This window comes from Bombus pyrosoma, linkage group LG15 (assembly GCF_014825855.1).
Source record: "Bombus pyrosoma isolate SC7728 linkage group LG15, ASM1482585v1, whole genome shotgun sequence".
Lineage (NCBI taxonomy): Eukaryota > Metazoa > Arthropoda > Insecta > Hymenoptera > Apidae > Bombus > Bombus pyrosoma.
This window is the reverse complement of record NC_057784.1, coordinates 5,108,241-5,129,084: the sequence shown is the minus strand read 5'-3', so window position 1 is coordinate 5,129,084 and position 20,844 is coordinate 5,108,241. Positions and strand designations below refer to the sequence as shown.

Here is a 20,844-nt window from a genome sequence, read left to right as displayed (position 1 = left end):
TACGCAAGTGAAATGATTAAATATACCATTGTACGATTAATTATGATAGAATTCGCCAAACGCAGTCGCTTTGAAAATCAGAATCCGGGTTTACAGAACCGAAACTGCGCGAAAGGGTGGCATTATTTATTAACGCGTTGCCTCAATATTAAATTCGAAGTATAAGGGCAATACGCGGATCAACATTCCATGAAAACGGTATTTATTCAGGAGAACTCAGTAATTCCGACGAAATTCTGGGTTAAGTTAACTTATTAGCAGCTACGCATAATAAATGCCCTACATAATTAACACCCTGAATGGTTTAACGTCGCTGAATAATGAATTGATCCTGCTTGCACGGCTTCTTAAGATATTTTAGATTTGAGACGCTCTTTAAAGTCAGTTAAAACTAGATTTACTAAGATAAAGAAATAAACTAAAAGACAATCAAAATAGTATTTTGAGAAAGTTAACAAAAGAGAAAAAATAGACAAATAGGTTTGGAGTATCTAATCTTAAAATTCGAGGAACTTATTAAAATACTATTTGTTAGTTTGTAAATTTTGTACACAGATATTTTCATATAAACGGCTTTTATAATTACTTAATTAAATTAATATAAGTGCGTCACTTACTCATTTGTTTAATATTCTATACTAATCAAAATTCGCCTTTTGCAGCGGTGATTGGTGGAGCGGTAGTTGGCCTGCTTTGCGCAATCCTGGTGGTAATGTTCATCGTGTATAGGATGCGCAAGAAGGACGAGGGCTCGTACGCCCTGGATGAGCCAAGAAGATCACCAGCGGCGCAGGCGTTCCCTAAGCCCGGTGCGCCGCATCACAATCGAGAATTCTACGCTTGAGGCGACAAAGCTTATCTGGCTTTGGCACCGCCCAGTTTTGTCCCACGATACCATGCTGAGAAAGACGATGTCCTTCAACCGAATTAAGCGCCACCGCCGACGATACGATACATCCGGAATCTCCCACGAGGATCTTGCGGAACACCTCGTTCACTGACCACAGAGAGACTTCCTTCACGTCGGGGACAAGCCAACCACCTTAATCTCTTTCTGACCTTTCAATCAAAGATTTGCCCAATACTCCTGTTTCCTTTCATCTAAACGCGCCTTCATTCTCTTAATGATCTGTTCGTTTCGATAATGTTCTGCGTTTTATCATAGGCGCCTGTCCTTTTTTAATTTTGAACCGATCACTTTCTGAGGTGGAACCTCCCTTAACCCCACAGCGTTCTATTTTCCTACTCGTGTGCCCCCTCACGCTGCGAGTAGTCTTCTGGGTTAAGCATTACTCCACCTCCGAGAGTAGAACGTAGAGACGTAGAATCGTAGAATGGTTTTGACTTAATTTATTTTATACTTTCGTACGTTCATTGTTGGATGTTTGTCTTTCTTCCGTAACTATCGTGTGCTGATAGAATTAGAAAGAGAGGGCGATATGACTGATGAACCGCCCCGTCGTGAGTACTCGTCGGCAAGGTCGCGCCAATTCCAGATGCATTTACACAACGTGTATTTCAAAGCGTATGCGTATCCAGGCGTACGTATACGCCTCCCTGTACAGGACTGAGAGCGCGAAAATTCGTGGGCGATAAACGCTGCTGGTATGTCGTTAATCATTCTGGCCCGGTGGAAGGAGGGAAAGGAAGAAGGATCGTTGCGCAACCGTGATTTCTCTTCGACGCCAATCCCTTGAACCACGACCTCGTTTATCAGCGTTTCCTCTGCTGTTCTCTCCTTAGTTTTTTTCTCCCTTCTCTGTTTTTCATCCACTTTCTTCTTGTTTTCTATTTAATGATCGTTTTCCAGATTTGCAGAAACGTTTTTAACAGTATGACCGCACAAGGACTTTGATCCATTGTCGTATTTCCCATTTCTCGAGTCCGGTTCCATGGAATTGCAATGCCCATTACAATCGCTAGAGGAAAACTACTCTATAAAATATGAGATTGTCCTTGTTTTTTAAGGTTTGTTTCTGTCTTAGAAATTCTGTAACTTATTTTAATCGCTAGGTTGAGAGTAATAGAATTATAATAATAGTAAGGAAAATAAAAAATTAGGAAATAGGCGATGACTATTTGGAGAAAGTGATAGGTAAAGACGCTAAAAATAACTTAAGGTTCTTAATTTTTTAAAAGTCATTAATATACCTAGATATGTCGTAGGATAATTAAATAGATAATCCAGTAAGTTAAATGGATTGTTTATAATAATAAATGACTATAACGTGTTTGCATTTTGGTGAAGGCAAACAATGGTAACCATTAATTAAAAAAAAATTTAGAGGAAATTAAAATTAGGTACGTTTAATTTAAATTAGGTACGTATTCAAATGTTTGTATGTCAAATCACGTTAATCGTACAATTTATCTCCTAATCTTACATATCGGTATTTGGTCACGTCAGATCGATTTGCAATTCAATCTTTCTCCTGTTTTTCTAATATACATATATAGTTCTTTGTTGAATGTCATATGGCACAAATATAGTCGCAATGTTTTCCTAATAAGATACTTCTCTAATATATACGACAATTATTTATTTCTGAGTTACTGACATAAAATCGATATATCTCCGTAAATAATTAGATTTAAAATTCCATATGATAGTTCCAATCTTAATCTCGAGATCTTTATTGTATTTATTTGTCGAACATTTGAATTATTCAAATTATTGATTCACTTATGAAAACTCGTAAAAACCAGTAGCGTGAATCCTAATTTAAAATGAGAGAACCTGTTTTATTAATAAACGCGTGTTTCATTAGGCTCATGATAAGAGTTAAGCCGAAGCCGCCAAGCGAAGGTGTCTTCGTCGAACGCGGTTGTATCGATTGCCATGCACTTACGATTAATGGATAAAAAACTAGGCGTGCCATTTTAAGCCACCTTAAGTGACGACGTTCTCCACAACCGATTGGTCGATCTTCCGTGAGAGCGAAACGAACGACATTTGTGAAAGAAGAGATTCACTTATCGATCGCATTTTATCAATAAATTGAGCACAACGTATCCTCACGATCATTCCCTTCTTCCACCATAAGGAAACTAAGAAACATTTTATATCTTAAGGAGAGAAAAAGCTTCTTCTGCTAGTCGAGAGAGATTCTATTTGCCATGGACAAAAAAAGAAAAAACAAAAAAAGACGTTTAAATTTCCTGCGTGTACGCAAGGACGTTATACTTTCCGATCTTGAAAGAAACATACGTGCGTACACGCATAGATTTATATACGTAAACACGATTTTCATCTCCGACTACAAAGAAACACGCGTATGCCATATTGAAAAACGAAGTAAAAAAAAAAAAAAAGAAAATGATATGAAAATGAAAGGTACACACGCAGACACACATACGTACAAGTGTATATCTATCTGTTCCAAGATTTTCATCCGCGGTATTTATCCTATGGACGATCAGCATCGCGAAATACGTTGTAATAATTTATTAACTTTTTCACGTAGGACCAAGCGACTCCCCTTTCTTCCCCTATCTCCACCTCCTAACTTTCCTGTACATTTTCTTTTTAATTTCCCCTCCTTCATACTTCCGGTGATCCTGTGAATCGTTAACTGTCTCTCCACAGTTATTTGAGATTTTTTCGGCGTCTCGTTCGCCTCTTTCCAGGTAGAACGCAATCAATGTTTTAATCGTCAGACTATAACGTTAAAAATGACTATTTTATATATAATTTTGTTAAATGAAATTGTCAACCAGAGGATATATTTGATTATGCTACTGATTGAGAGAAAGGAATCGTTAAAAGAAAAGAAACAAAAATAATTATTGAGCAAATAGCGAATTAATCGATGTCGTTGTAACGTTATTATTATTATTGTTATTATTATTATTATTGGAACATAGCGTTAGTAGTCTGAATTCTTAAACGCGCCATTTATAGGAAGGAATTAAGGAGGAATACGTTGTTCCACCATGTATCCCTCCAATTTCGAATGATAACAATTTGTAGGATCTAGCGCTATCTTTTACTACCCTGTTAGATCGCGATATTAATTGACGTTAAATCTTTCCGATGAATAAATATGAATGTCAAGTAATTTCTACACTTGGTAAAATAATCTTATATATACGATGTTACAGCTTTGATAATATCTTATATATAACGTTATGTCATTATTATACCCTGTGCAATAATAATATGAATTTTACGTACACTAGCCGTTGCATTTATTATCGCCCGAATCGACCAATACAAATAATACAAAGCAACGATCGTTTAAAGCAAGCAGAATCTGACACAAGAAGTATTGAAAATATCAAAAAAAATTAATTTGTAGTGGACAAAATGAAAATAGCGAACACAGAGAAATTTCTATTTTCTCATGTAAATAAATAAAAAATTATTAGGATCCTATTTTTTAACGTGCGAAAGTTTTATTTAAGCAGTAAGATGACCATAAATCTGTGTTCTACCTGCGTAGGAGGAACACGGGCGCCATTTTTATAAAGTCCGATGTGTCGGGGTAAAACTAAAATATATCATGTCGATACTGCCATGTACTAATTACATAAGGAACACCAATTGCCTACGATAACTCTGGTAATTTTCTTTTTTCGCCATGGCGATTTTTCCCTGGGTGTTTTTCATAGTGATTCGTTGCTAATCTATACATTGTTTCGCCTCACTTCGAAACGACCATTGAATGTTACGGGCGAAGCGTTTAAATTTAATCGACATATTTATATGTCTCTGGATGCGATTTTCTTTGAATTGCTTGTAAGAAAATGAAAATACGAGTGAAAGTCGTACGTTCGTCGTAAATCATGGAAGTTGTTTCTTGCGACGTTGATTTATATGTTTTCAGGTATCGCGTGTTCTTTTCATTGAGACAACTCTGATAATTCCATCGATTAGCGCATTTTAATAATGGGCGCTCGTTGCTTCTAAATCGATCTTATCGATTTGTAAAATGGCTGGAAGCTATTTTCTAAGTTTATTTATATAATGAAGTATCTAAACGTCTCTACACGCACGATACTGTAACAGGTAGTAATAAAACAGAATAAGTGTATTGATAGGGTCGACTTGGAAGACGGAACTATCTAAGTAAGCGGCTGTTCGATGTACAGGTTATGTGAGAAGCAAAGATCACAAATAAATATCGATATCTAAGTAAAAATCATGAAATCTGTCTGAAAAGTTACGATACGATAACGTGTTGGACAAAAAAAAATGATTGTGTTTAGGGTAAGTTACTTGCAATAAATAGAATGGAAATTAATTCTCTCTTCTATTTCTCCCAAGATTAGTGGAATACTACCGCAGTACCTAAAAATCAATCGTGCAGTATATATACAAATTTTATGCTTTGCCTTTAACTCAAAAATCGTTTGAAAGGAAATTTATCCTTGTTATATTAATAAAAACGTCGTAATTTGATTATCAAAATTAGTCAAAATAAGTAATTTGTAAGTATGCCATCCGTGTTTCCCCAATTTTTAGAATACCAATTCTATCAATTTCTTCGCCTTTTGGAAACATCTTAATTCCCCTTATCCTCTCCTCTCTTTCTATTCAACCCCTCTCTCTCTCTCTCTCTCTCTCTCTCTCTCGAGAATTTCTTCTCCTCTCCTGGCACTGACGAAAAGGAATCTGGAGATCGAATCATAATCTTTATTGTAATAATAATCGTACGCAACATAGACAAAGGATTGTTTGTTAGATAGTAATTAATCCTCCGTGCGATGATGCGAACAAACGCGAAACTGTTGTTTTTTAATGAACAAAAATTTTGAGTTTCTTCCTTCCACGAATGTGAATATTTATAAATAAAATATAATTTATTGAGAAAGAAAATTAAACATTTTTTATTGTATATCATTTACTGATATATAATCTATTAAATAAAAAAATATTCTGTTCGTGAATGACGAAGAAATGTCTTTACAGAAGCTTGCATTTAGACGCGATTGAAAGAACACGTTATATTCGACGCGAGAACCCTAGACAACAAAAGGAACGAAAGTAAAAAATGCGCGTTGCATTTCCACGTGGCTCTTTTAATACTTGAAATGCGCCGTCTAAGTTCTATGCGACGAGAAATGTAATTGTAACGAGATCTTATTTTATAAGAGGATGTATTCCGTAAAAAAAAATGCTATCCTAGTAATGAGAAGTCTGTCTAAAACTAGACAAAAATCCCATAGGCCAGGTGGACAAATGAATAATAATTTTAAAAGTGAATATAATTAATATTTAATGATAACGATAATTAACAATATTATTTTTTAAGAATGCGTATTGTCTAACCTCCGCTCCTCCCCTTCTGGATCGCCCTCCAAGATCCATGAAATATATATTACATATATGTGTATATATATTCGTGGTCAGTGCACACATATACAAGTATATACATGTATATGTATTTGTTTTTAAAAAAAAATAATCGCTCGCCGGTGAAAAAATAAATTATAGTTTTTTCTTTTCTACTGTTTTACATTTTTAGTCTACGTACATATATGAATATAACGATACTATCGGTCCATACATGAAGTTCCTAGGACCTATGATCTACATGTAGTATGTCCAACAAGTCGGTGCAGGTAAACAAGATAATAAGATCAATGTAGCCATTGCCTAGCGAATGCTAATTATCTGCTGACTTTCAAAATGAACAAGTATTAATGGCCAAGAATTTGTTTCGTAATTCCGTTACTTATATGAGCAATAATCACACCTCATAAAAATAGCGAATAAATTAACGTTCTTGGAATATTTCTATTTCGAGTTATCACGTGCTTGATACTCGTTGGATGTACTATACATACACGAATTGATCAAAATTGTAGATCATGGTACCGCACCGGTACCAATAAATCTCACAAATTACATTTCATTCGTGAATAAATCGCGTTATTTCCATTGTGGGCGTTTAAGTTAACCAGACACGTTATTCTTAACAGAAATTAACAATAATTGCACTATGTTAGTATAACGAACAATAATGTATGTCATCGCTCCTATTCTGTAAATAAACACTGTGCCGTATGAGAACCTTTCAATTTTAAAATGTAATTTTCTTTGATGCGTTACAGGTTTAACAAGAAAGATAGACACTTCTGTACTTGAAAATAACACTTTGCCAATTATAAAAACTGTATGGAACATGTCATTTATCACAACATATTTAAAACATCTTATCCAAGAATGATCACACAATCCTAAAACGTTTCTCTTAAAACTAAAATCTTTATCAAACGTCCATTTGAAATTATTACAGCGATAGTCCATTATATAAATTAAATATTTACAATGAGAGTCCATAAAAATAATACAAAACTACGTTTGTTCCTTCTCTTTTTTGTTAAATACTAACTCTCAGCAAAATGAGCAAATGAACACATTCTTTCGATATCGCTAATATGATATAATGTTACAATTGTACTTTTAAATGACCAATCATGTTATTTATGGGATATAGATTTATAAAATATTAAACTGTAAAATATTCAAAGTTCAATTACCAGGTACGATATACAATATAGGTAACTACGATTTGCAATTTTCTTTCAAAATGTAGAAAGATTACACTATAAATTACTCTTAACGAATGCTTTTAAGTACTTTTTAAAAAACATGTTCACAGTTTCATGGTTCAAAGGACTCTTCATGGCTTCTTGGAACAATCGTTCGTAAACGTTACCATCGTAAGCACCCAAAGCAGAGCAAAGAATATGGTCATCGAAATCGAAACCGTCAACGATTCCTACAGCATTTCGACGGATTGTCGTCAGCAAATACTCCAAGCGTGAATGAAGTGGCTGAACATGCTCTTTCTGCATAGAAGAAAACTAAAACAGAGAAAGAAATGAATCACTCTTGCATTCAAATTACCCTACAAGATATAGTAATAAATTTTTCTTCTTTCGTCGTCCTCTGTAATTAGTTTCGAAAAAAATCAATGCTCANCTCGAAGAAAATTACCAACGTTCCTCAAAGCCCAATATACGATATACAGCTCGCAGAGTTGAAACATTACTTGACGAAATTCTTTAGACTTCGAGTTCAACTGTTTAATAGCTTTTGCAAATGTTTTTACAATGAATGCTCGAGCGTGAGCTTCCGCACACTGAGCTAGTTCGATACCCGTTTGGTTCCACGCCTCCTCTATCGGAACTCCATCACGTATTCTGCGATACAAATGTTCTGCTGCTAAACGAACAGATCTACGAAATGATAACAATATCGTAAACATTCTGATGAATATCTATGGAATTATTCAACAATATTTAGTGTATTCGAAAGCAGTATACCCTGCGGCTACGGCGCTATATGCATCAATCAGACATTCCAAATCGTTACTCCAACGACGATGTTTTCCTCCTTTTGCTGCTTCGTTAAGATACTCTACAGATTCTGGCAATGGTTCACCATCCATAGCTTGTTTCCATGATTTTACGAGGTATCTAGCTGTTTGCAAAAGTAGGACTGTATTTTCCCCTTCGTAAGTACAGACTGCGGTCGCTAATCCGTAAAGTGTTGGCAGATTGCTGGCAGTCATGTATCCATGTCCACCACAAGATAACCGAAGTTGCTCTATTCCAGCTGCTGTATCTGCAGATACAACTGCTTTTAGGCAACATGACAAAGAATGCAACTGCAAAAGAAATTAATAAAGCTAGAAATATGAAGAAAAGTGTATTACTATAAAGGGTATAAAGGTATCAACCTCCGGTAGTTTTTCATAATTAGCCTGATGCACTTGACTTTGTACCGCGTGATACATATCCAAAACCCAACTAGCAGTAACTTTTATTGCGAAACATGTGGCAATATGAGGGAAGATTTTGTTTTGTTGCGTTACGTAATCGAGAATTTGTACCTCTGGTTGTCTAAAAAGAAAGAAAGACAAATACTAATTTGGTATCAGCAGGAGAGATTTAATTTTAATTAAAAGTAACATTTTCAATGGAGGCATTTTTTAATAAAGAGATAGAGAACAGTCGATGTTACTGGAGATGTTTTTAACAGAACATACTCCGGATTTATTTGACCCTGACGTCTTACTACGCTGTATCGAACCGCAATCGTAACGGCTTTGGATAAATAATGTAAGAGGTCGTGCAGCAACATTACTCGAACGAATACCATCGTACCATACGTTAACTTGTCATTTGTAGATTTTACGTATGTTCCATCTTCTAGTACCTACAACAAGAAATGTATCTTTACGATTTTTGTAGCAATTATGACATCTGTACAGTTCTATTTGCCGAGGTGGCAGACATAATTTTTTTCCATGTTCAGTGCAACAAGAAAATGATTTATTACAAATGCAAATATTCATCGATTAATCAAGATAGGATTGAGCTATCATTTGCAAAATTTCCCTAGTCTTTTACTTATTAACTATTGTTATTTGTGTTATCAAGCGCAAGGGTGCAATTTCGCCGATGAAAAACAGGACTATTTGCTTTTCTTGTAGAAACTTTTACCGTACCTTAGAATTTTTCATTAACATATTCTCCCGTGGTATTCTAAAGTTACGAAATCCGAGAAAGCCATTGTTCGCACTGTTCATTCCTAATTTTGTACCAATCTCACCAATTATAATATCTAAAAATCGAACACAGATTAATTTCGCTCTTTCCTTTATTTACTATTAGAGAATAATTGTAAAGAAGAAAGTTGTTTGATTTGATGATTGTTATTTGATAACGTGAATAATTTTTTTATATCAAATTATAAACGATTAAGTAATATTATTGTATACCCTTTAAAGGTTCATGTGTCTCCACGTCTCTCAATTGTACAACAAACGGATGAATTCCTCTACATTCTCCCTGAGTGTATAATTGCGCAACGACTATTGCATGATTTGCAGTGTGACCCACTGAAAATTTTAATTGTAAATAAATCATACTGTTTTAGCGAACAACATTATTATTATGTTAAACAATTACAATATACTTACGTCCGCCTGGCCACCATTTGTAGGATGCCAAAGTTGGACTATTCAAAACAAACTCTTTCGTTTCCGGATCGTACGTTGCAGTAGTTTCCAAACCCCTGAGAAACGTTCCATGGCCTAGTTCAGTCTAACGCAGAAGTGCAAGATTAAATTTACTTAAGAAACTTTTAGAATCTGTGACGATCTTGTTCAAAAAGAATGTTCTCCCTTGCGTATTACCTGAGCATACGTTCCTATAACATCGCCGGCCCAAGCTCTGTTTATCCAATATGTTTGCTGTTCAGAATTTGCTTGTCCCATAAGAGCGGGTAGAAACATAGCATAATGCACGACCACTGGATTTCCATCTGGGAACAGTGCAGATCCAAGTCTTGCCGCGAAGATGGACCTGCAAAATGACTATATTAAAGATGTTACTATGTTACCAGGTAACCAAGAAAATACTACTATTTCTTAAAATTGAAAGAGAATATCCAAATAATGTAAAAAAAATCGTATTTATTCGTTAATACAATTATCCTCATATTCAATGGCATTTAATGCAAGATAAAACGTTTAGGACCGTTTTTTTCTCGTGAAAAGTTATGTGAAGATCTTACAGAACAAACTCATATTCCTCTGTTTTCGAGAGTTGTAATTTTTTAATTTTGGAAAAAACCTCGCGGGTAATTCGTAGAGAATCTTCATATATTTCTTTATGGCTCTTGTATCTCATTGACATATTTTCTTTTAACGCCAGAACATCCGAAAAATATTGTTCTGAAAATAAACATTCGTGCAATTTGACAAAGTTATCGATAAATTATTTGGTAATAATGTGAGCAAATTTTATCGCAGATTTTAGTTACAATTACAGATTGCACGGTAAAATGATAGCACATTTCAGAAATTTAATAGTTTCATCATTTTTATGTAATTGTGGCAGCACTCGACAGCACGAATACCGCCACTCGACACTAACAACGGACGACGGCAGCGCAGTGGTTAGGACAATCAACATAACCCTCCAGGACCCAAAAGATACAGTAGCACTTATAGGAAATTCGCTAAAAATTAGAAATTTCCATATCAAACGAATACACGCAGGTAAGCACGTACTAACCCTAAAAAATTTAAATGACTACAACAAAGCGAAAGAAATCCTGATCGCAACCAACACAGCTTTCTACACATACACACCCAAATCTCAGACACACCATACATATTTGCTAAAAGGGCTAGGCAATAGCTTCACAGAGTCAGAAATGCTAAAGGACCTACAAGCACTACAAATAGACGATATACATTTCACTAAAGCGTCGCGTTTCTCGACAAGAAAATCAAGGGAGAACAACATATTGCTGCCAATCTACGTAGTACAAGTATCCGCCAATAGCAACATTGGAAACCTATTAAAAATAAATCGACTCAATTGCTTTAAAGTATCATGGGGAAAAATAAGAAAAAGCGACTCGAATTACTCAATGCCACAAATGCCAACGAATAGGCCACACAGCGCAAAACTATAACCTAAATTACCGCTGTGTAAGATGCACTGAGCCGCATGGTCCAGGCGAGTGCAAAATAAAAAAAGAAGACGCAGTAACCAAAGACAAAATATTCTGCGTTAATTGGAAAAATTACGGACACCCCGCGTCATACAAGGGGTGCCCCAAACTCGTAGAGCTGCGCAAAAAACTAGCCGATAAAATGAACAAAACTAAAGAACCAAAGATTAAACGAATTGCCCAAATAAGCCGTAAATACGCCCCAGAACTAAAGTTCTCTGACGTAGTGAAACAACGAACAAACCTAAATCAGGCAATCGAAAATTCACCACAAACATCAAACTTAGCTCCTCAAACTTAGCCCATCAAACTTAGTTCAAAGCAAAACTCAATCCCAACCGATAACACCCCCCAACTAAACATTATAAACGTTATTGAAGACCTTCAGCAAACCTCGACACCTCACCTCCGATCGACGCGCAAAACAGGTGACTGGATACGAGACGATGACCAAGCCAGTGATGTGGCAATTGCAAAGTTCATGGGCATCATCACCAGCGCATCATACTAAAAAATAGAGCAGAGGCCTACGACCATACGCGGAACGCCCCGCACCGTATCGAGATATCCATCGCCACATCGAAGATCTCGCGCAACATCTGCACGGATTTGGCAATGAATGGCTGACGCTTTACCACACATAGAAGAAACGTTATTACTGGTAAGGACGTACTGTGGCGGTACTCGGACAACACTTACACCTCATAATAAATATGCTTACTTAGAACGTCAAAAAATATATAAGATCTTTTTTCATTCAACTTATGATATAAATATAATAAAAATCTTTAAATCTTTAAATTTATGGAGCGTGCTATCATTTAATCACGCGGGGTAAATGATAAAAGATCACAGAGATCTATTTATATTTTTAATATGAACTAACCTTCGTTGATTTCATTACCAACTTCACTGACCGATAATATCTTTTTTCGCGTATTTTAAGTATTTCCCAACCCGATAATGTCAATTTTTTGTGAGGAATGTTTCTCTAATTGCTATAATTTAAAGACAAGGAATTTCAACTATACCTCGATCACGGCGTTGCTTCGTTTTTTCTGGACTGCCATCGAGAAAATAGGTAACTTCCACAGGATCAAACGTACACCTATTTCGTTCATATTGTAGATCCTTGTGCACGACCATTCTTTGCTGCTTCATATTTTACAGATTACCGTCTACAAGAAAAGTCGAACGTGTCACCGCACTTATCTGTGTTAATGTGTTACGGAAATGCACAGTTTAGTATATAAATACGTAGTGTTACGTCATGGTTGTGAACTTTGTTATTACGATTTTCAATATTTTAAAACTACGGATACACATTCATGTGATTAATGATCTGATCTCTTCGATTTTGCATTTTATTACAGCCTTACAGATTTAGTATTCATTAATATTGAGATTTAATTATATTGTTTAACCTTACTACTTTTTGTTCTAGTTTTTTAGTATCGTATTCTCAGCATTTAGTATACATTAATGTTTCTTATATATAGAAACAGTATACTCTACATCACCGCGTTTCTTAATATGTTATTAAGATACTCTACAGATCTTTCCAGTGAATCATCAATAGCTTGTATCTATGACTTTACCAGGTATCTAACTGTTTGTTAAAAAGAAACCTTCCCATTTATAAATACAGACAACGGTAGCTAACTCCTGCTTTTACTCTCAATCCTCCAACCACGCCTTTTCATTTCCCTCCATCCCTAATATCATTATTCTTACCATCATCATTAGCTTTATTCCTCCTCCTTCCCTAAACTTTTTGCTTCATTTCTCTCGTCCAGACAGCTCTTTCTCCATTCCCTCCCTTCCCTTTGTCTATCTCAACACCTTCCTGGCCACTTTCCTTCCCCACTTCTCTTCACAATTTCTCCTTAATACGTTGACGCCGGCGTGTATCACCGGTGGCTCACACGTATCTGTTCCCTGAGGCGGGGTGCATCACGGTGCGTCATACTTGTATTTCACAAAATAGGTAGTGCAAAACAGCTTTATGTTATTTTATCTCAACATTGTAAATACACATTCAATAGTAAAAACATAACAATTCAATATTATAAACTTAGCATAATTATTTACTTTCTTCATGCAATTTTTTAAAACATGTTAGACGGAGTGCCGGCTGGCCCTTACAACGATCACAATATGATGTTACTTTTTTGGCTTTATTCGCGGCATACTCTCTATTTTTTATTCTACAGATGCGTTTATAACAATGTTTACTCCACCTTCTCGTTTTACTCGCGGGCCCTTGGTACGACTGCAGAAAATGTGAATGTTTTTTGGGCAGTACTTACACTACGTCCTGACACTACTTTCGTCGTGCATGTTCCTTACGCGCGCCGTCGTTCTCCGACGAACATGCATGACTATCTTTTTTCCTGTACGGAGTTGAACAATTTTTTGATTCGCGCTATGAACGTTTCTTATAGAAAAATGTTCACAGAATCGCATGCGATGGTCAGAATTCGCGTCAGACCTCTACTTTTTGAGAAAAATCGAAAAGAGTACTCAAAAATTAGGGCCAAAGCTGATCCCGTCAGCTTTACTCAAAATTTACAGATATATGCAAATTGATATTGCCAAATTATTGTTTATCAATGTATTAGTTGAAGTCCACGAAATTCATCGAACCCAACAGGATAGCTTTTGTAATTTTGCAATAAATTGAGGTCAAAGTTGAAAAATTGCGATCGTGTTGAACAGTGTAATCTGACGCTGCGCCGCCCCACGAAGCAGACTGTGCAGTCAGGCGCCGCCTCACAGAGAGAACACTGAATATCGGCGCCAGCGCCAACGTGTTAAACCTAACCCTAACCTACGCCCTTTTAACCTCATCTTAGATCTCTTCATCTCCTCACTCACCATATACCCCGACGTCATGGCACCCGGCGACAACCCCTTCAGAGGGCCCAAACCCTAGCACACAAACCTACCCAGAATCCGCACTCGACACACTCCATTGAAAAATTTTGAACCGTTAACACTAAGTTCGAATTTTTTACCTTACTTACGAAACGTTCGAACCACAACGCGAGCAGATCACCGGTGATCTATTAATTTCGTGATTTCTTGTATCTTCTACGTGATAAACCTATTCCCAGCGCTCATGATTAGTCATTTAAAAGCATACGAAAACATTTTTGAAAAGGAACAATTATAGTTGGAAATATTGTTCTATGAATTTCCTTTAAAATGTAAGAAAATTGCACTGTGCATTACTCCTAAAGAATGGTTTAAAGTATTTTTCAAAAGACATCTTCACAATTTCACGATTCAGAAGACACTTCGTGACTTCTTGGAACAATCGTTCGTGAACTTTACCATTGTCAGAACATGCTTATATAAGTAGACGATCGTATAAAAATATGGTCATCGTAGTCGAAACCGTCAACAATTCCTACAGCATTTCGTCGGATTGTCGTCAGCAAATATTCCAAGCGCGAATAAAGTGTCTGAACATGCTCTTCCTGCATAGAAGAAAATTAAAAAAAGGGAAGAAATGAATCAATCTTGAATACAAACTATTCTACAAGATATAATATCAAATATTTCTTCTTTCATTGTTCTCTTAAGAAAATTACCAACATTTCTCAAAGCTCAACATACGACATACAATTCACAGAATTGAAACAATACTTGACAAAATTCGTTGGACATCGAGTTTAGCTATTTAATAGTTGATTAATAATTTAATTTTGCAAATGTTTTTACAGCGAAGACTCAAGCGTGAACTTTCGCACACTGAGCTAGTTCGATATTTGTTTGTTTTCGATACTCCTCCGTCCCAACTCATTCACTATCCTGCGATCCAAATGTTTTGCTGCTAAACGAACAGATCAACAAAATAATAAGAATATCGTAAACATTCTGACGAATATCTAATTATTCGACAATATTTAATTTATTCCAAAACAATATAGCCTGCGGCTACCGCGTTATACGCATCAGACTTTCCAAATCGTTGCCCCAAGGAAGATGTTTTGCTCCTTTTGCCGCTTCGTTAAGATGCTCTACAGATTCTGCCAATGGTTCACCAACCATAGCTTGTTTCCATGATTTTACGAGGTACCTAGCTGTTTGCAAAAGTATGACTGTATTTTTCCCCTCGTAAGTACAGACTGCGGTCGCTAATCCGTAAAGTGTTGGCAGATTACTGCCATGTCCACCACAAGATAACCGAAGCTGCTCTATTCCAGCTGCTGTATCTGCAGATACAACTGCTTTTAGGCAACATGACAAAGAATACAACTGCAAAAGAAATTAATAGACCTAGAAATACGAAGAAAAGTATATTGCTATACAGAGTATAAAGGTATTAACCTCCGATAGTTTTCAATAATCAGCCTGATGTGATTGACTTTTTACCGTATTATACGTATGCCAAAACAACTGGCAATGACTTTTATTGCGAAACATGTGGCAATATGAGGGAAGATATTGTTTTGTTGCATTACGTAATCGAGAATGTTTAACTCTGGTTGATTAAAAAAAAGAAAGACAAGGATATTTTAGTATTGATAGGAGAGATAATCTATAACTAAAACTCTGCGAAGTTTTTTGACCCTGACGTCTTACTACGCTGTATCGAACCGCAATAATAACAGCTTTCGCTAAATAGTGTGAGAGGTTCCGCAGCAACCTTACTCGAACGAACACCATCGTACCATACGTTAACTTATCATTTGTAGATTTTACGTATGTTCCATTTTCCAGTACCTATAACAAGAAATGTAACTTTACAATTTGCTTTATCGACAATTTGGATTTATGAACAGTTCTGTTTACACAGATTACGCACATAATTTCCCTTTCAATTTCACATCAATAAGAATGGATTGCATTTCTTATAGAAACTTTGTATGAAAAGTTACCTTGGAATTCTTCATCAACATATTCTCCCGTGGTATCCTAAAGTCATGAAATTATTTTTATTATTATTAACCCATTATTAACGCCGTTCATCCCCAATTTTGTACCAATTTCTCCAATTATAATGCCTAAGAATTACATACAGATTAAATTTACTCTTTACTATATCCATTGTTCGGCAAATTGTAAACAAGGAAGTTGTGCGATTTCATAATCGTTGTTTGATAATGTGAACAGTTTGTTCTCTTTTTTACATATTGCAATATAATATATAATTAATTACGAAAGATTAAAACATTTATTTGTGTACCCTTTAAAGGTTCATGCGTCTCCGCGTCTCTTAATTGTACAAACGGATGAATTCGTAATTGCGTATAATTGCGTAACGATTATTGCATGGTTCGCAGTGTGACCCACTGAAAATTTTAATCGTAAATAAATCATACTGTTTTAGTGAGCAATATTATTATTATGTTAAACAATTGCAATCTTCTGTAATTTTGTGAAGAATATTGTGAAGAACGCATTTGTAAAACGTCTCACTGCTATGTTTTCTTTTAACGCTAAAACATCCAAAAAATATTATTGTGAGATTAAACATTTAGACATATTAGGACACGTATAAAATAATGAAAAAAATTCAAAAATAGAGACACTAATTTTTATTAATAAACGTTATAATAGTTAATTTTCAGCATTAAATAGGAAGAATATTGATCCTACTTTCACATATATTATATAACTAAAACGTATATACTACATGCTACATAATAATTATATTTGTAAATGTGAATGCAAATATTTACAATTTGTACTTGCAAATAGGCAATAATAAATATTCTTTCTTATTCGTCCATGTTCCTTTTTTCTCATTAACATTTAGACGTCATTGATAAAAAAAATTAATGCATATGCATACCTTATAATGTAAAGCAAGTTACATTTCAATATGCTACATTTATATTCTAGCAAAGTTAATAATATTCATGGTAAACATATGAGGACTAAGTAAATTATTTTACAGTAAAACTGATTTCTCTCTCTCTCTCTCTCTCTCTCTCTCGACGACGCTAGCAACACTATCTCGACAACGCAACTCGCACTCTTTTTTTTTTTTACGTGGGGAAATCCTCGCGGACATCCCGCCGCCCTCTGGAAGGCGACGGGGTAGTGTCGCACTCAAACCGACTAAAACCCCACGGTGGCCATCTCGACGTTTGGCGGGAGTATCCCGGGGCCTCTTTTGAATTACTGCCAGGGCACTCCTTCACTCTCTGGGTATTCTGGGGAGCCCTTCCTGTCGACTTGACCGCCAGGAGGGACCACGCCTCCTAACGCCACAAACAACAGGCCGTCGTGCAAGTCCGAGGAGGTCCAGAAACTCCTTCGGCGTGACAACACCTACGGCATCCTAGAACGGCGGTTATGTCGCAGCTCTTCGGCGACTACCGACCGAAACCCCGCGGTGCGGGACTCTGGACGGATGATGCTGTCGCACCCGGACTCTCTCCGCCAATTTCAACATAATTTAAGAGCTGATTCTTGACACTGAAATAAGACGAAAATCAAGAATGAAAAGAATTGCGTTTTCGGCCTTGTTTTTTAATTATTGACAAATAAGAATCGGTAAAAATATCAACAGATGACAACACAGGTCCTCCTCGATCGATCCATCTGTTTCCAAAACAGCTGATCAAAGATTTTTTCCACTTGAATTTTTTGTATACATTTCTCAGGTTTTAACATATCGGTATCCCGCAATTTATTGACTTATTTTGTAAAATATGTTTGCAATAGGTATAGGCCTATTGGGATATTTTTCGACGTATGAACTTCGTGTTGTTGCACTATTGCCGACCGCCGTAAAATGTATACATTTTATAATAAATGTGGCTAATAAAAACATACACAATACTACTTGTATGTCGCCACTTTTATTCCGTAAATAAACACTGTGTGTATGAAAACCTATCAATTCTAAAATGTAATCTTCTTTGAAGCGTTAAAACTTTAACCAGAAAGATAAATACTTGTGTACTTGAAAATATCACTTTGCTGACTACAAAAACTGTATGGGACATGTCATTTATCACAACATATTTAAAACATCTTATCCGAGAATGATCATACAATCCTAAAACGTTTCTCTTAAAAGTAAAATCTCTATCAAACGTCCATTCGAAATTATTACAGCGATAATCCATTATATAAATTAAATATCTACAATTTGTTCCTTCCCTTTTTTGTTAAATACTAACTCTCAGCAAAATGAGCAAATGAACACATTCTTTCGATATTGCTAATATGATATAATGTTACAATTGTATTTTTAAATGACCAATCATGTTATTTATGGGATATAGATTTATTAAATATTGAACTGTAAAATATTCAAAGTTCAATTACCACATACGATATACAATATAGATAACTACGATTTACAATTTTATTTCAAAATGTAGGAAGATTACTCTATAAATTACTCTTAAGAAATGGTTTTAAGTATTTTTCAAAAGACATGTTCACAGTTTCACGGTTCAGAGGGCTCTTCATGGCGTCTTGAAACAATCGTTCGTAAACATTTCCATCGTAAGCACCCAAAGCCGAACAAAGAATATGGTCATTAAAATCGAAACCGTCAACGATTCCTACAGCATTTCGTCGGATTGACGTCAGCAAATATTCCAAGCGTGAATGAAGTGGCTGAACATGCTCTTTCTGCATAGAAGAAAACTAAAACAGAGAAAGAAATGAATCACTATTGCATTCAAATTACCCTACTAGATATACTAATAAATTTTTCTTCTTTCGTCGTCCTCTGTAATTAGTTTCGAAAAAAATCAATGCTCANCTCGAAGAAAATTACCAACGTTCCTCAAAGCCCAATATACGATATACAGCTCGCAGAGTTGAAACATTACTTGACGAAATTCTTTAGACTTCGAGTTCAACTGTTTAATAGCTTTTGCAAATGTTTTTACAATGAATGCTCGAGCGTGAGCTTCCGCACACTGAGCTAGTTCGATACCCGTTTGGTTCCACGCCTCCTCCATCGGAACTCCATCACGTATTCTGCGATCCAAATGTTCTGCTGCTAAACGAACAGATCTACGAAATGAACGATCTAAGAATATCATAAACATTCTCATGAATATCTATGTAATTATTCAACAATATTTAATGTATTCCGAAGCAGTATACCCTGCGGCTACCGCGTTATAGGCATCAATCAGACATTCCAAATCGTTACTCCAACGACGATGTTTTCCTCCTTTTGCTGCTTCGTTAAAATACTCTACAGATTCTGGCAATGGTTCACCATCCATAGCTTGTTTCCATGATTTTACCAGGTATCTAGCTGTTTGCAAAAGTAGGACTGTATTTTCCCCTTCGTAAGTACAGACTGCAGTGGCCAATCCGTAGAGTGTTGGCAGATTGCTGGCAGTCATGTATCCATGTCCACCACAAGATAACCGAAGTTGCTCTATTCCAGCTGCTGTATCTGCAGATACAACTGCTTTTAAGCAACATGACAAAGAATGCAACTGCAAAAGAAATTAATAGACCTAGAAATACGAAGAAAAGTGTATTATTATAAAGGGTATAAAGGTACCAACCTCTGGTAGTTTTTCATAATCAGCCTGGTGCAATTTACTTTGTACCGTATTATACATATTCAAAACCCAACTGGCAGTAACTTTTATTGCGAAACATGTGGCAATATGAGGGAAGATTTTGTTTTGTTGCGTTACGTAATCGAGAATCTGTACCTCTGGTTGTCTAAAAAGAAAGAAAGACAAATACTAATTTGGTATCAGCAGGAGAGATTTAATTTTAATTAAAAATAACATTTCCAATGGAGGCATTTTTTAATAAAGAGATAGAGAACAATCGATGTTACTAGAGATGTTTTTAACAGAACATACTGCGGATTTATTCGACCCTGACGTCTTACTACGCTGTATCGAACCGCAATAGTAGCAGCTTTCGCTAAATAGTGTGAGAGGTTCTGCAGCAATACTACTCGAACGAACACCATCGTACCATACGTTAACTTATCATTTGTAGATTTTACGTATGTTCCATCTTCTAGTACCTACAACAAGAAATGTAACCTTGTAATTTGTTCTAATAACAGTTACGATTTCTGAACATTTCTGTTTAAACAGACTACGAACATAATTTTCCTTTCAAGTTCACAACCATCACATGATATTGCACTTCTTACAGAACTTTTATGAAAAGTTACCTTGGAATTCTTCATCAACATATTCTCCCGTGATATCCTAAAGTCATGAAATCCGAGAAACCCATTGTTAACGCCGTTCATCCCCAATTTTGTACCAATTTCTCCAATTATAATGCCTAAGAATTACATACAGATTAAATTTACTCTTTACTATATCCATTGTTCAGCAAATTGTAAACAGGGAAATTGTTCGATTTCATAATTGTTGTTTGATAATGTGAACAGTTTGTTC

General features: G+C 35.7%; 3 protein-coding genes and 1 pseudogene across 5 annotated transcripts in view; 1 reads left to right on the top strand and 3 right to left on the bottom strand.

Moving 5' to 3' along the window:
- Positions 1-7,031, top strand: part of LOC122575797 (syndecan) — a 225,171-nt gene extending 218,140 nt beyond the window's left edge. Inside the window, exon 5 of the mRNA XM_043745222.1 lies at positions 663-7,031. Within this exon, the coding sequence (XP_043601157.1) occupies positions 663-844 (182 nt within the window). The 3' untranslated portion in view covers positions 845-7,031. The remainder of the gene's footprint in view (positions 1-662) is intronic.
- On the bottom strand, positions 6,187-12,705 carry LOC122575783 (probable peroxisomal acyl-coenzyme A oxidase 1). 3 transcript variants are annotated; one of them, XM_043745178.1, is made up of 11 exons: positions 12,511-12,705; positions 10,532-10,691; positions 10,152-10,320; positions 9,936-10,059; positions 9,735-9,854; positions 9,462-9,577; positions 9,000-9,169; positions 8,691-8,853; positions 8,275-8,618; positions 7,932-8,187; positions 6,187-7,812 (listed from the first exon to the last, which is right to left on the bottom strand). In XM_043745178.1, exons 1-11 carry the CDS (start codon positions 12,638-12,640, stop codon positions 7,552-7,554), a joined length of 2,013 nt encoding a protein of 670 aa, XP_043601113.1. In that variant the 5' UTR covers positions 12,641-12,705; the 3' UTR covers positions 6,187-7,551. The 3 variants fall into 3 exon arrangements, with proteins under 3 accessions (XP_043601113.1, XP_043601114.1, XP_043601116.1); XM_043745179.1 differs by lacking the exon at positions 10,532-10,691 and having other exon boundaries at positions 10,152-10,331; XM_043745181.1 differs by lacking the exon at positions 10,532-10,691 and having other exon boundaries at positions 12,511-12,647.
- Positions 12,706-15,395: 2,690 nt separating this feature from the next.
- LOC122575892 lies at positions 15,396-16,535 on the bottom strand (annotated as a pseudogene).
- A 2,260-nt stretch (positions 16,536-18,795) lies between these two features.
- Positions 18,796-20,830, bottom strand: LOC122575790 (probable peroxisomal acyl-coenzyme A oxidase 1). The gene is made up of 6 exons (XM_043745208.1): positions 20,613-20,830; positions 20,290-20,459; positions 19,981-20,143; positions 19,565-19,908; positions 19,216-19,471; positions 18,796-19,096 (listed from the first exon to the last, which is right to left on the bottom strand). Exons 1-6 carry the CDS (start codon positions 20,691-20,693, stop codon positions 18,836-18,838), a joined length of 1,275 nt encoding a protein of 424 aa, XP_043601143.1. The 5' UTR covers positions 20,694-20,830; the 3' UTR covers positions 18,796-18,835.
- Between the last annotated feature and the right edge of the window lie 14 nt (positions 20,831-20,844).

What these genes read in the sequence shown, in the direction of transcription:
- LOC122575790 (XM_043745208.1), bottom strand. Translation starts at nt 20,693, where the DNA reads ATGAACGGCGTTAACAATGGGTTTCTCGGATTTCATGACTTTAGGATA. An exon ending in TGTTGATGAAGAATTCCAAG is followed by an intron (nt 20,460 to 20,612) that starts GTAACTTTTCAT and finishes TTCTTGTTGTAG; the next exon opens with GTACTAGAAGATGGAACATA. An exon ending in TATAACGCGGTAGCCGCAGG is followed by an intron (nt 19,472 to 19,564) that starts GTATACTGCTTC and finishes TTCATTTCGTAG; the next exon opens with ATCTGTTCGTTTAGCAGCAG.
- LOC122575783 (XM_043745178.1), bottom strand. Translation starts at nt 12,640, where the DNA reads ATGAAGCAGCAAAGAATGGTCGTGCACAAGGATCTACAATATGAACGA. An exon ending in TTATAGGAACGTATGCTCAG is followed by an intron (nt 10,060 to 10,151) that starts GTAATACGCAAG and finishes CTTCTGCGTTAG; the next exon opens with ACTGAACTAGGCCATGGAAC. An exon ending in TGTTAATGAAAAATTCTAAG is followed by an intron (nt 9,170 to 9,461) that starts GTACGGTAAAAG and finishes TTCTTGTTGTAG; the next exon opens with GTACTAGAAGATGGAACATA.